This window comes from Ahaetulla prasina, chromosome 4 (assembly GCF_028640845.1).
Source record: "Ahaetulla prasina isolate Xishuangbanna chromosome 4, ASM2864084v1, whole genome shotgun sequence".
Taxonomy (NCBI): domain Eukaryota; kingdom Metazoa; phylum Chordata; class Lepidosauria; order Squamata; family Colubridae; genus Ahaetulla; species Ahaetulla prasina.
In genome coordinates this window covers 67670836-67686681 of record NC_080542.1, presented here as the reverse complement: position 1 = coordinate 67686681, position 15846 = coordinate 67670836, and the positions used below count along the sequence as shown (strand labels likewise).

The 15846-nt window shown below is 33.9% G+C and overlaps 1 protein-coding gene across 8 annotated transcripts in view; it reads right to left on the bottom strand.

Moving 5' to 3' along the window:
• GLI3 (GLI family zinc finger 3) overlaps positions 1–15846 on the bottom strand; it is a 619928-nt gene that overhangs the window by 234786 nt on the left and 369296 nt on the right. For all 8 annotated transcript variants that reach the window (XM_058180026.1, XM_058180027.1, XM_058180031.1 and 5 more), the window contains 3 exons: positions 6121–6270; positions 4502–4666; positions 1545–1835 (listed from right to left, as the gene is read on the bottom strand). In XM_058180026.1, coding sequence (XP_058036009.1) covers positions 1545–1835; positions 4502–4666; positions 6121–6270 — 606 coding nt within the window. The remainder of the gene's footprint in view (positions 1–1544; positions 1836–4501; positions 4667–6120; positions 6271–15846) is intronic.

The following is a 15846-nucleotide window of genomic DNA, read 5'->3' as shown; positions in this document are numbered from 1 at the left end:
TTAGGTAGAAGAAACATGGGATTAGTAAAACAAAAGAATTAAGACATTTGGTTATACAATGCACACACAAATCAATTATTTTAGTGCCAATGTTACATCAAATTATATTTGATTTTGCTTCTTCACTCTCAAAGGTATTTACCGGTAGATCCTAGAATCTTAACTTTATTAGGAAATAACTTTTTAGTACACCTTAAATACTTTTATATTAACGTTCAGTCCCTCAGGGCCAATTTCTGATTCAGCATCAGATTTGAAGATAAAGAAAAGAGCTTTTGCATATAGGACAGGTCATACATTCAAGTCAGAATGAGAAAAATATATTTTTCCCAATCTTTATTGATCAGAAAGGTTATTCTGAAGAACAAAGAACATTATTGCAAGAATTTGCATAGATTTCTAGGATAGGGTGACTTATCATGAAAAATATTATAGATAGTATATACAGTAACGTATAATCCACAATGAAATATAGCTTGTTCACCTCTATCTTTCAAAAACGGATTATTTTCCAGGGCTAATGGGGAGATATTACATCATGAAATCTTCAATTTCCAATAGAAGTGTTACTCATAAACAAATTAAGATTAATTTCATTCTGACATGTAGAAAATATTACTTTATGATTTTAAATTATATTTGTAATTGATTAGAATTCATAATAAAATTTCAAAAAAATATTTTTACTTTTATATTAGCATTCAATTAAGGCAGAGGCACAATAAATTATGTATCTGTATGACCAGTATTTGATTTTCTCCCCTTTCCTATAATATTTGCTGTTCCTAAAATTCCATGATTTTGCAATGGAATATTCATATAATATTGTGTTCTGAAGCCACAACTTCGGGTTCAGAGAACTGTAGCTTCTTTTATTAATTTATAGCAACTAATTTTAGAATGGCAAGTATATTCTTGGGGAAAGTTCTAAATAATTCCAATAATACTGAAGAACTTTTCACAAGAAAGAGTCCTGTAGGAATGTGAATTAAATATATAAGTTGTCTGGAAGGTTCAGTGACAGATCTAAATTTCCAACCCAACCCAATGCAATTTAGACAGATTTACATTATCATGCATTCACTTGGTTAGCTTGATAACAAGGCATTTTGCCAACAAAGTTATTATGGAAGATGGTCATTACAATCATTCAAATGTAAATAAGCTTTCATAATCTTTGCATTAAGCATTGTATATTACCAATAATTTTTAACCTTTAAATGGTGTTAGACTATTACAGATATACAAGTCTAATCAAGACTAGACAACAAATAACACTCAGTTGTCATTCCACATCACATCTGTCACCAGGACAAGCAAATACAAATTTGAATATAAAAATTATGTGAAAACCCATTAAATAGTTTGCTGTTCCCTGTTTGATGAGTTCCTCTGAACTATATAGATTGCAATAGCTTCATTATTATTATTATAATAAACAGATATTCTGGAAAAAAAGAACAAATGTAACCATGCTGTAATAATAATATTAATGAACAATGTATACTTTTATATCTAAAGAATAAAAAGAAATAGAAGCTTACCATTGGCTTCTCTGACTTAACAGATTTAACTTGGAGGCATTCTTCTTGCTTTGAGGTAGTGTTGCTGAGGCCCTTTTGCTCACCAATTGCACCCTGAGTCAGGTGGCCTGGGGATCTGGTTTGGGAATGACTGCCTTGATCTCTTGGTGGTGGATGTCTTGGATGGATATCTCCACGTTGTTTCTTGGTGACATGCGCTTCAGGACCATGCACAGTTTTTACATGTTTTCGGAGAGAACTTGGGTCTGTATAGCGCTTTGTACAACCTGGTATTTTGCAGACGTAGGGTTTCTGTAAATGGAAAACAGAAAATGTTTTATCCTGCTTCAGTGGTGGGTTGCTGCTGGTTCTCCCCAGAATTGGTAGTAAACATTTTGAGTAGTTCAGAGAACCGGTAGTAAAAATTCTGCTTGGCCCCACCCCCAATCTATTGCTGCCTCCCGACTCCCAGCTGATCGAGTAGAAGGAAAAAATCAGGACTCACTTGACAAAGAAGAGAAAAAAAACCAAGACACTGTCCCTTTAAATTGAGAAGCCAAGAAGCCTCCCAGCTGATCGGCTAGAATGAAAAAATCAGGACTCGCTTCTCAGCCAGGAGATCACTTGCAAAGAAGAAGGGAAAAAAAAAAAAAGACACTGTCGCTTTAAATTGACACAGCTGCTGGAAGGAGAAGGCTACTTGCAGAAGCAGTTCCTTTCTGGGTCAGCTGAACAACAAATTGGATAAGAGGAGGAATTCTTATATGGTTCTATGTTTTTGAAGTTTTGGGGTTTGTGCAACATGGGCTTTGTGTTTTTAAAAAGGTTTGAGCGATTTCCATTGTGAAATATCCTGTCTTGAATGAGTTTTCTCCCTGCTTGTAAATGGAGCCGAACTTCCGGCTTCCACTTTCTATGATCTCTAAGCACTGGTAGCTGTTTTCTGCTTACAAAGTTCCCTTTATGCAGCTGGCAGGAATGTGGAATTCCAGGCAGGTTCTTTGTTAGCAGCTTGATTATTCCTTAATTATCTGGGAGCCTTTTCTTATGGCTAATATTTTATTTGGGAAATGAAGAGGGGGGAGTTTGATTCCTTCCCAGAACAGATTAGTGGGGTGGGGAGGAAATGGGGATTTTGAAGTAACCTTCCCCTGGAGTGGAGAGGGGATGGGGATTTTAGGCTTGCTTTCAAACATCAGCCATAATACTAATGATTGTTTTGAAAAATATGTAGGTTGTATTACATGAATGGCTATTTTATATGTGAAATTATGACTGAAACCTATATAGGTTCACACTGTCAGGAAGTTTGTCCTTAGTTTTAGGTTGTTTTTCTCTTTGATGAGTTTCCATCCATTGCTTCTTGTTTTGCCTTCTTGTGCTTTGGAAAATATCCCCCCCACCTTCTTTCTAGAAGCCCCTTAAAAGCCTGTTGCCTATCACACTCTTGGGCAAAACATGTGAGCCATTTCCTCCTTTCAGTGGTCCATGAAAGTGCATCTATAGCAGAAGTCTCTAACCTTGGCCACTTTAAGAGTTTAAGACAGCAAAGCTGGCTGAGGAATTCTGGGAGTTGAAGTCCACAAGTCTTAAAGTGGCCAGGTTTGGAGACCCCTGATCTACAGTACGTAAATAATAAAACTGAAAAAAGGTGAACAACATTTTTGCAGAACTATAGATACTTTGAGGCTGATTGTGACAAGGAATGGCTGGAAGGGGAGGGGCCAGGTGAGCTACCCCTTGACGTGAGTGACATTGAGTTGGCCACACCTACCCAGTCATATGACCATCAAGTACCACCCACTGTCACATGACCATCAAGCCATGCCCACAAAATAAGCCACGCCAACAGAACCGGTAGTAAAAAAAATTAAAACCCACCCGTCCTGCTTCTAACAAACTTATTACACAAACTGAGCTGAGAGTGACTAATAGAAGTAATGTGGTAGAATCTCCAGTCATGAGAAAATTTGAACCATGATCTGGTTGTTAGCCCAAGCACAGTAGTTCTTTTTCATTAATACCTATTTCCCCCTTCAGCTAACTGCCTTTATATCCTTTATATGTATGAATTGGAGTAGTAACTTGGCCAATAGGTATTTATTATTCACAGGAACATTTCATATGAAATAGTTTTGATTTTAATAGAGCATTCATTAATATTGAAAAAAGAAATTAATTATCACTAGAGATTCTGGATCCCACTCTTGTCCATACTATATTAGAAACTACCTTTCTACTTCATTCATTCAGTTGGTTCAAGATTCTACCCATAGTTTGTCTTTTTAATATATTAAAGACCAGTCACCAAACATAAAAGAATTGTGCATCCAGAAATGCTTGTATAGCATTTGTTACTGCTACATGTACCTGTTCTGACAAGAAGACACATCATATTTATGTGTGTAATCACTAACCAAAAGCCAAAGAAGATGAAAAGTTGGTAATGAGATCAATTATCAGTAGTGATGCAGCTGCAAATTATCTACAGTATCTGCTTTTTTTTCTAGCAAGCATGTCATACTTCCAGCTGGAGTGAGAGAGAGAAGGAACCAATATTCAAATGTATGACAGAAGCCAGTTTAGGGAAAATCTGGCTAGGATTGGTTGAGTTAAACAAATGCTCATATTTTTGGCTGAGTTAGATGTCACTCATAAAAACTTGACTAAATCTTCCCTATAAAACCATCAGAGGGTGCATTGTTTGGATCTATTTCTTGAGTCAAACAGGATTTTATTTGGATGTTGAAGAATCAAAGTTATTCCTTGTGTCCCAGCAGTTGAAGCAGAATTAAAAAAGAAAACTTGGATTCTAGAAGCAGTTAGTTGTTTCTAAATAATCTTGTTTTTTGAGTTTCATGTCTTTATGTATTTTTAATATATAGTTGAACCATAAATAAATGTTTTACAATAAATACTTTTGATAGCACTACACTTATGCATTGTTTGAGGATTATATAAATCATGTGTTTTCTTACCTCATTAGAATGAGTTCTGTTTTGATGTTTGGCACGATCAGATGCATTTGAAAATGCTTTGTTACAACCCTCATGTTCACAAACATATGGTTTCTCTCCAGTGTGAGATCTCAAGTGGGTTTTCAAGTTTTCTAGCCTGGAATAGGCCTTCATACAGCCTTCAAACTGAGGGCAAAACGTACTATTATATTATTCTAAACATTTTTTAATAGAAGACAAAGTGTGGAAAAAGAAATAATGCAGTAAAATACTCCACATCAAAGGCAACACAGCTTTCAAGATCTAGCCATAGTAGCAATATGTTCTAGATTTTCTTCTATTTTTTTAAGGAGTTTGCTATAATCTTAAAATAAAATAAAAGCCTAACTAGTTTCCTAGTTTAGGAAGGATGCTTTTACACAAAGAAATAACAAATTATTTTGATATTGTAAGACATTGGCAAGAATTCAAACCTATGCATGTTTACCAAGTAATAGACAAAAAAAGACCTAGGATTTTATGATTGTGTCTGTCTGACTACCCCACAAAAGAGATAGCATGCACACACATTTGGATTTAATTCAGTCCAATTTTTTAGATATAGTGATTTTAAAAAGGGACTAATAAAGCCTTCCCTAACCTAGTAGTTTCCAGATGTTTTGAGGATGCTTGACAGGCGAAAGCTCATCAAGTGGAAATTCTTATAATGTTTAATATCGTAAGATATGGGGACATTTTTTAACCTACCTATTTTTAAAAAAACATACTGTACTTGTAGAAGATTACTTTTTAAAACTAATAATTCTAATAACTGGTTCAATTTTATATTTCCCTATGACTACTACAAAGCATTGTACCTTATGATTCTTGATGAATGTATCTTTTCTTTTATGTACACTGAGAGCGTATGCACCAAGTCAAATTCCTTGTGTGTCCAATCACACTTGGCTAATAAAGAGTTCTATTCTATTCTATTCTATTCTATTCTATTCTATTCTATTCTATTCTATTCTATTCTATTCTATTCTATTCTATTCTATTCTATTCTATTCTATGTAGAAAGGATATATATCTTGAAATCCAGTTATTTAAAACAGCTTATTGCTGTTTTAGGGCTATTAATGCCCTTTTTCATGAAGTATCTGGCTGGCTGAAGATGTATTCTATTATATTTTTGATTCATAGAAACGGCATATTCAGGACAAATGACGTTTACAAAACATCATTAAATGGAACAAGTTCTGATTTGAAATTCAAAACCTTATAGAGAAGATGCTCCATTTCTTTCCGGTTTTCTAACTGTATTCCCCCCCATCCCCAATGGGATAACAGGTTTGGGGCATATTTATATAATTGCATTATAATACCCATTGTTTCATTTTTAATCCCATTTCAGCTGTTTCCACTTTGAAAGACTTTTTGCTTATTGTTCACAGTATGCTCTCTAGCAAATGAATTCAATACTGACAAATGTAAATAGTTTATGAATAAGAAGAAACTCCAACACTGTACAAACAGTGCTTTTCACTTAATATTTTGAATACATTTTAATGTGACCAAACTGTATTCAAATAGAAGGAAGCAAAGAAGGAAGCAAATCAATAGGCACCTCTTGGTTTATTATAACAGTAATTACTCACAGTGCATTTGTGTGGCTTTTCTCCTGTGTGTCTCCTCATATGTACAACTAGCATGTACTGGGCCTTGAATGGTTTCTGCTCTCGAGAACAATCAAGCCATCGACATACAAACTCCTTCTTCTCCCCATGTATGTGATCATTGTTTATATGCTATGTGATTAAAAAAAGAGAGTTTTGTTTACTGTATACTTACGTTGCTCTATTTTATATACATATAATTACGTACCTACATATATATTTGAAGCCAAAAACAAGGATGAGGGGAGTTGAAGCAAAAGTGAGCAAAGCACGTTAGGAGAAGCATGAGAGCCTGACTTAACAGCAGTATTGTTCTGGCCTAACAAGTCAACTTGGACTACCAAAACTGTTGTCCTAAGTGAAGTCGTCACATTATCTTTTGCCTAATGGCCACATAGTTTAAAGTTGGAAATTCCAACAGCAATTAGGTTATTACTTCCATACTTCAGGAGTTTTACTACTACTTTTTAAGAACACTGGGACAAGAAATATGGGTCTCTAAATGTTGGCGAACATTTAGCATTCTTCATTCTGGCCATGCTACATGAAGGTATTGAGAGCTGTAGTTCAGCAATATTTAGAGAGTCACAAATTCCCTATCACTTTGCAAGTAATGGGGCAAATCTTATTTTACCTTCATAGTTCTTCTGACTTATTCAAGATATTATGAACCTTCATGAGGCACTGCACTGATATGATAAATATCAAATGACAACTGAGAGTGATCAAAGGGTTCAAAATTACTTAGCCCATCTAAATGCAGCATATCTTAATATCCAATTGACAATGGCAGGATGCTAGTTTTTCTACTTACTACAACATTATTTTGGTCCTGCCACAGCCAATATGAATTGTGGCAGCACAATCTCAAGAATGATTTTGAAAACATGGACAGAAATTCTAATGCTAATCTAAGAATCTGTATCTTGGCTGGGATAAAATACCTAGATATTTAAATGAATAAATAATTAACAAGTATTCTTATCAATATATGCAACAGGCCAGACTTTAATCTGAAGAATTAAAGTAATGAAAATAATGTTAGCATTAAATAATATTTATTTGCCTCTCTATTACTTTTTATTGGTAAAATGAGTAGAGATTCAACAAATACAAACATTATGCTATTTTAATATATTAAAAGTAGTAACATGTTTAAAACCACAATGCCAGTTTGAAAACTCATAAAACACATACTTAAAAATAAAACAGCCACATACTTAACAGTAAAATAGAAGCACAAATTAATGGCAGACTTGGGTAAATCCACGTATCTTTAGCTATGTAGAAAGTTTACGATCAAACCAAACTGAATAATGGGTAATTCCACTTTCAGGATGTTTCTATTTGTGAATCACCTTCCCTAGATTGCTGCATAGTAAATTCTTGAGAGTCTCATTATTAGAATGTAATATCAGCTCAATATCTCCTGACTTATCTGATATAGAAAACAAAATTGGTATTCATTAGTACATCAATTAATTTTATTCCTCATCTCCTAATGATCATCCACATAGCTTTGCACAGAAATTGAAAAAAAAAATTGTAGAAAGGAAACCTACAAAAGGAATTATTGTAACCATCTATCCCCAGGTCACAAACTACAGAACAAGTACAGAAGAATGGCATGTTTAATAGTATTTAAAGCTGTTTAAAGCTGTACTTCTCTGATTCTTTCCCTGTAAAAATAATTGAACAAAGCAACCAAACCTGATTTTATATAGGGAATGATAATTTGTGCACCTTAAGTTCCATCCCTAGAAAGGGACTTAAGTGACTGGCCTCTAAATGTTAGAAACCAAGGCTTTAGAGACACTTTCTAAACAGAAACAACAACAGAATATACTATAATGTTTTGAATTTATTAACTGATACTATTTTCATGCTACCTTCTTAAAAAAACGGTTTTCAAAGTTAATTGACATCATCAAACCTAATTAAGTTAATAAAGATAAGTCCAAAAGAATAGATGGGATTTTTTTGGGGGGGGCATACTAATTGTTTCATTGATTTCAGTGAGGTTTCTCATGAGTATCTTAATTTAAATGATATCCAATAAATAGAAAATAATAGTAATTTTGAAATGCAATAATAAAAGCACAAATAGGTGGAATATTAAACTGAATTTCAAGCATATGGTATACATCTTATTTTCTATTTTTGATAATTCATTGAGCAGAAAGAACAGCTGTCATTCATTACTGTGATAGGTAAACTAACAAACAACAGATCAAAATTCATATTCGGAAGAAGTTCCCCCATTTAAAATATACTCATACAAACAAAGACTTTAAGGTGCTGTAATGTTTTCCTTCCTTAGACTTTAAGAAAGTAAAGGACCACATATATTTGCAGAGATGTAAAAGAGAAATGCTGAAGGTAAAAGGCTATTGGTAGCAAAGAAAAAGGAAGCCGAGTTGGAGACCTGAAGGAGAAGCTCGTTGTGTGTGGAGGAGGTGAAAACTGAGCATATCCCATTTGATGGAATAAATAAGGAAGCTAACCCAGTTGAGTAAGAAATAGTAAACAACTCCACTAGCCTTTTAAAGCTAGAACAGCTATAGCCAGCCAGCAACAAGCCATTATTTTATCTTCTTCCTACAAACAGATAAGGACTGAGAAAAGGCAAAGCAACTCAGTTAAAGAAAAAAATATACCAGGCCATTTTAGGTGTTACTGAAGTAGAATTGTTTTTTAAAGGCTATGAAACCTTTTGAATTCTTTATATTTCTGTTTAAGTATGACCTAAAACCTGATTTGTTCTTCACCCAAGCCCAAAAAAATAAAGAGAACCCAGTTAAATAAATGAGTAAAAAACATTATACTTGTTCATTTATATATTTTTTTGTTTTTTATTGTTTTTATATCACAAATTCCATTTCTAAATTGAACTATGTTTTCTAGGTGATAAGTTTTAAAATTTAAAGATTCTCATAATTATTAAGTCCTATCAACATACAAACATATAGTAGGTACCAGTGGTGGGTTTCACTTACCTTTGCTACTGCTTCGCTCACGCGTGTGTGCTCGCTTCACTTGCTCACCCGCCACTTCTGCATATGTGCAGAAGCTTCTGCACATGTGCAGAGCATATATGACGATGTCCAGATGAGTGGGCGGGGTCTCCCACTGCCGCTCCTACTGGTTCGCCCAAACTGGGGCAAATTGGTAGCAACCCACCACTGGTAGATACTATCAATCATTGTTATAAAGTATACTATCTTCCACATTAACATCAATTATATAAGCATCAAAATGTTTACTAATCAATTTTTTTGGTGGGGTGTATTATCCTTATTGTACTTTTCTGGTAGCATGCCCAGCAGGAATATCTCAGGTTTCAAGTTTATTTGTTGTTTTATCATAGCTTCTAGCCATATGCAAATTTTCTTCCAATATCTTTTTTGTTTTGGGACATGTCCACCACATGTGGTAATATGAACCTGGTGTTTGGTTACATTCTCAACACTTGACAGATTTATCTTTGTATATATTCACTATTCTTGCAGGTGACGAAATGCAAAACATTTTATAGAGATTTTCTTTATATACTGTTGACATTTTAAGCTTGTAGTTTCTATTCCATAATTTCTGCCATTTGTCTAATTAGCCAAAATTATTAGCCCAGATCATCATAGTTTCTTTTACTTTTTCTTCCTCCAATTTAATGGTTACTAAATAATTATATATCCTCTTAATTAATTTTTCATCTGCTCTCATTAGCATCTGGTCTAGCTCATTTGGTTCTTTATAAAACCCATATGTCTTCCTATATTTTTCATATCTGGATTTATCTGTAATTGTGGCCATACCTGATCTGTTTAGTTCTTGTTTAGTTTTCAATTTTCCCCTTTCATTTAGTATGTCATTTAGTATATCTCTCCACTCCTTCAACCACATAAGTGTTGATGCTTGGTAGTATAGCAGCCAATCCGGAAGGCCAAAACCTCCTCTACTCTTAACATTTTGTAGTATTTTTAATTTTATTCTTGCTTTTTTACCTTGCGATACAAATTTTAATATCATCTTGTTTAACTCTTCAAAATATTTTCCCCCAGCTTTATTGGGATTGTCTAAAACAGGTACAATAAACTTGGCAAAATATTCATCTTAATTGTTGCTATTCTACCCAATAGGGACAATTGTAAGTTTTTCTAGTTTTCTAAGTCAGTCTTAATTTGTGTTTTCAGATTATCATAGTTATCTTTTTTAAGAGATACACATCTTGCTGTTAATTGGACTCCTAAATATTTAACTTTCTTTACAATTTGCATGTTCATCATTCTTGCAAATTCTGTCTTCTGTTTATTTGTAAAGTTTTTAACCAATATTTTTGTTTTCTCCTTGTTTATTTTTAGTCCTGCAACTGCACCATATTCTTCTATTTTTGCGATTAATTTAGGTCCTGTTTCCTGTGGATCTTCTAGAATAAACACCAAGTCATCAGTGAATGCCTGTAGCTTATATTTCTCCTTTATTCGCATGCCTTTTATTTCACTATCTTGTCTCACGTTTCTAGCTAATACCTTTAAGGTTAATATAAATAACAATGGGGATAGAGGGCAGCCCTGCCTTGTGCCTTTCATTACACTAAAGTTCTCAGTCATATCACAATCTATAATCACCTTTGCTGTTTGTTTCTGGTATAGTGTGTTAATCATATTGATAAATGTCTCTCCAAAGTCCATCTGTATTAATTGTAAGAACATAAACTGCCAACTCAAATTGTCAAAAGCTTCCTTTTTTATAAGTTTTTTATTTTTTTATTTTTCTACAAACATATTGTTGTGTGAACAGCATGGGACCAGAGTGTCTTACATTTTAGTAAAATAATAATACAATTAACAATCTTATAAACTTTTAGTAATAATACACATTTTGTTGAATTATAATCTTTCCTTAGTTATTCAATATTTCAATATATTATTTTTATGCTAGTCCCCATATCCTTTATATCACTCCTTTTGCTACAAATACAATACTAATAACCATATTTGTTGTGTTTAAAAAACGTATATAGTTCTAATAGTAATACACAGATTTAGATTGAATTATAATATACCATTATTTATCCCTTTTCTAATTTTTTATGCCATTGTCATATTTAAAAACATCCCCTTTCTAATCATATTTTTACAAATAAAGCAACCTTCATCTTAGTTGTATTTGACAAGTTATACAATTCCAATATAATAATACACGTTTAATCTTCCATTATTATTTTGTTCAATAATCCAACATATTGTTTTCATGTGAATCAGGTTCTACATATCCTTCCTTTTACTACAAATAGAATATTAATAATCATAATTGTTACATTTTAACAATTTATATAGTTATACTGATAATACCCGTATTTATATTAGGTTATAGTCTTCAATTTTTGATTATTCAATATTTCTGTATGTTATATTATAGCCATATTATTCAAACATATTCAAAATTACCAACATTAAAAGTCTAGTTTCCGTTATTATTAATTCACCTTGAAAATATATATTGCATTAATCCCCCTTTCTCGAACTTCCAACCCTATTTTAACTTGTCTCACTATTATTTTTAAGAAATATTCCCTTTTTTCCCATCATCTCTTGCCCACTTTAAAGCTTTGATTTCCCGTTTCTTAGCTTGTCTTCCACATTCCTCTCAGATCTTCTCTACCTGCTTCTGCTACTTGGCCAATCCTCTTAAATATTTCTCTTCTCTGCCCTATTCCGTTGTCTAAGTTTCAAATTATCTATCTATCTATCTATCTATCTATCTATCTATCTATCTATCTATCTATCTATCTATCTATCTATCTATTTGTCACAACAGTATATATAAGCATAAGCTAGAAATAACTATACGATATATATATATATAAGCAGAAGCATGAAATAACTATATGAATTGGAGACAATCAAAGGGATCATTAGGACAGGAACAGTAGGCACACTGGTGCTCTTATGCACGCCCCTTACAGACCTCTTAGGAATAGGGTGAAGTCAATAGTAGATAGTCTTTGGTTAAAGCTTTGGGGACTCTTCAACTTCTTCATCAATGACTTGGACGAGGGGACAGATGGGGAACCCATCAAATTTGCAGATGACACCAAGCTGGCAGGAATAGCCAACACAGTTCTGGGCTGCATAAACAGAGGGATAGAATCAAGATCACGTGAAGTGTTAGTGCCACTTTATAATGCCACACTTGGAATATTGCATCCAGTTTTGGTTGCCACGATGTAAAAAAGATATTGAGACTCTAGAAAGAGTGCAGAGAAGAGCAACAAAGATGATTAGGGGACTGGAGGCTAAAACATATGAAGAACGGTTGCAGGAACTGGGTATGTCTAGTTTAATAAAAAGAAGGACTAGGGGAGACATGATAGCTGTGTTCCAATATCTCAGGGGTTGCCACAAAGAAGAGGGAGTCGGGCTGTTCTCCAAAGCACCTGAGGGTAGAACAAGAAGCAATGGGTGGAAACTGATCAAAGAAAGAAGCAATTTAGAACTAAGGAGAAATTTCCTGACAGTTAGAACAATTAATAAGTGGAACGACTTGCCTGCAGAAGTTGTGAATGCTCCAACACGGGAAATTTTTAAGAAAATGTTGGATAACCAACTGACTGAGATGGTGCAGGGTTTCCTGCCTGGGCAGGGGGTTGGACTAGAAGGCCTCCAAGTTCCTTCCAACTCTGTTGTTATGTTATGTTATGTTTTATTCTTTTTGAAAAAGAAATCCATTTCTTTTTCCATTTTTGTATAAGCTCTTTATCTTTCAGTGAAGACTGCTTTAATGTCCATCTTGATTTTCTTATTTGTCCATTTAGCTTTTATTGAATTATGGTCTATCCAAATGCTTGATTCCACTTCTACTTCTTGTATATTCTCTTGCAATTCTGATGACATCCATATCATATCAATTCTTGACCATGATTTATGCATATTTGATAAAAAGTTTATTGTTTTGATCTGGTTTTGATTCTCTCCATGCATCTTTAATTCCTATTTCCTCTGTCATTTTAAAAAAGGTCTTTGGTAAAGTTCTTCTAGCTTTTTTACTTGTTTTACTACTTTTATAGTCTAATTTTACATCGGCAATTGCGTTAAAATCTCCCACAATACAAATGTTATCAAACTCCATTTCTATAATTTTCTTATGTAGTTGTTCATAAAAGATTTATTGGTTGGTATTCAGTACATATATTACTGATAATAGTGTCCGCTTAAAATTTATCATTACTTCTATCATCAGAATTCTCCGCTCTTCATCATTGTAAATTTGTTTTGATTCTATTGATTCTTTGATGAAGAGGGCCACCCCTCTGCTGTGCTAATGAAGCATATAGTTTCCCTATTTTAGGGTTTTCCAAAAGTTTATAATGGTCATTTTTAATATGTACTTCCTGGAGACAGATCAAATCTAGGTTCAATTTTTTTAATTTGTTAAAAAGTTTTTCCTTTTTATTGGGGAGTTTAGTCCGTTGATATTAACTGATATTGAAGTAATTTCTTCTTCCATCTTTTACTTGTAAATAGGTTTAATTGTTCTACTGGTTCTGGTTTCTTTCTGTTCTTTTGCTTTAACTGCTTCCCGTTCCGCTTTTTCTTTTGCTCCATTTGAGTCTCTTTTAACTATAGTGGTTCTTCTCCGACCAATACTTCTTGTCTCTTATCATTTGTTTTCTCTCTTTTCTCGTTCTCTTCCTCCATGGCAAAGTGCTCATCAAACTCAATTGTTTTGTCTACTGAATCTAACCGGAATCTTTGCTCATGCTAAGTCACCAATAAACCTTCAAGTATCAACCATCTAGAGTGTATGTCATTTTTAATCAGTTTTCTTGCCAAAAATTGGTATTCTCTTCTTATACCTTGCACTCTTCTCGGTATCTGTTTTAGAATTGTTATTTCTCTCTCTTTGTATACCAATAGCTTTTTGAAATATTTCCATTCATGTCGTCTTTTTCAAGAATCTAATGTATACTTCTCAAGGGAGTTTATTCCTCTTTGCATAGCCTGTGTGGATCTGAAAAATTTCATCCATCTCAGATAGTGCCTCCTGCTTACTCACTTCCAGGATTTCAGCCAACAACTCTGCCATTTTATCGGGGAGGTCTTCCCCCTTCTCTTCTACATTTTGAAATCTTAGGAAGTATTCAGCCTTTTCCATCTCCAAGGATATTATCGAGGCCTCCAGGCTCTTGTCCACCTGGGTCAATCTCTGGTCCATTTCCCCCACCTTTTTCTCAGTTTGTTCTGATTTTTCCTCTACTATTTTCATTCTTTCTTCATTCTTTATCATTCTTTATTGGATGTTTTCTACTTTATCATCCATTTTTTGTATTTTTTCATGTAGTTTAGTCATTGACTCCTGTATTGATTGGAACATTGCTTTTGTTTCTGCCCGCATTGCTTTTCTTTCCTGCAACACAAAGTTATCCAAGGATCCGTGGCTTGCTGGACTTGGAGCAGCCAATGACGTTGCTGAAGAGGAAGCTGAAGTAGTTTTCTTCATCTTTCAATATTAATGTATAGGATACCTTCACAACACTCTCCCAACTATTCCACCGCTCCCTCCCAACTTCAGCAACCTTTTTATAACCACACTCTTTCTACAAGCTTCCTCCATCAGTCTTTTTACCACTTCTGTCCAGTTAGCCTATAATATTCAAAAGTATTCTTGAGTATGGTTTTTCACCCTTCTTCTCTTCTTTTTTATCACAATATTATATAGAAATAGAATATGAATATGGGTACTAATTATTTTCTTGAAGTCCACAAAGTCCAAGATAAGTCTCTACAAGATTTTATGGTTTTATAAGACAACCAACACATCTCTCCCAAGTAATCTTTGATTTTTCTTCTCTTCCTCTTTCGTAAGCAGTCTATCAAAGTTTAGTTGTAATCCACTTCGGCCCATGTATGTCCCCTACAATCTTTCACAGAATATCCCAAGAGTTCTTGTAAAACTATTATAGTCTCTTCTTTTCTTCTTCTTCTACAATTATAATGTCAAAGATTAATTGTATTCCACCAAAGTACTTTATACTCTAGCCCAATTTGGCAAGTCTTTGTAGTTTCCAAACTTCTGGGTTTTAAAGGTCTCAGGGGAAGGCAGGAAGCAAAAAAACAAAATAGGGAAAAAAGAGAAAAACTCCAAAGGCGTTCTATTCAAAATGTTCCCAACTGCATCCTGCTTGCTTATTTATTATCTGTTAGAGCCTGAGAGCTGCTAATTTTGCACCATCATAGTTCTTCCTCTCTCTGCTCCAGCCTTCCAAACTGAACAAATTGCAGGTGTCAGGATGTTGTTCTTATTCATTTACTGTAATCCACATTCCAAAGTCTTGTCTATTCAAAAGCCCTTTCACTTCTAAAACACTTTCTCTGCAGCAGATACCAGTAGATGGCACACTTGTTCTATTTCCTTTATTTTTGTCCTGTCATTCCTTAATTTTAATGCTTAAAATGTTTCTATTTTACAATCAATAGTTTCCAAATTTAATAATAAAAAGGGGACAACAGAACTTCACTCCAGATAGTGCCTTAGTCTCTTTTTTCTATGTCTTCCACATGGTGGTGGCAGTATCATAGTTTGGACTGCTCTGCTGACTCTGGAGCAGGACAACTTATATTCAATGATGAAATTATAAATTCTGAATTGTACTGACAAATTATACAGGAAAATAGCAGGGTTTCAGCAAACTAAACTCAAGAGACCATA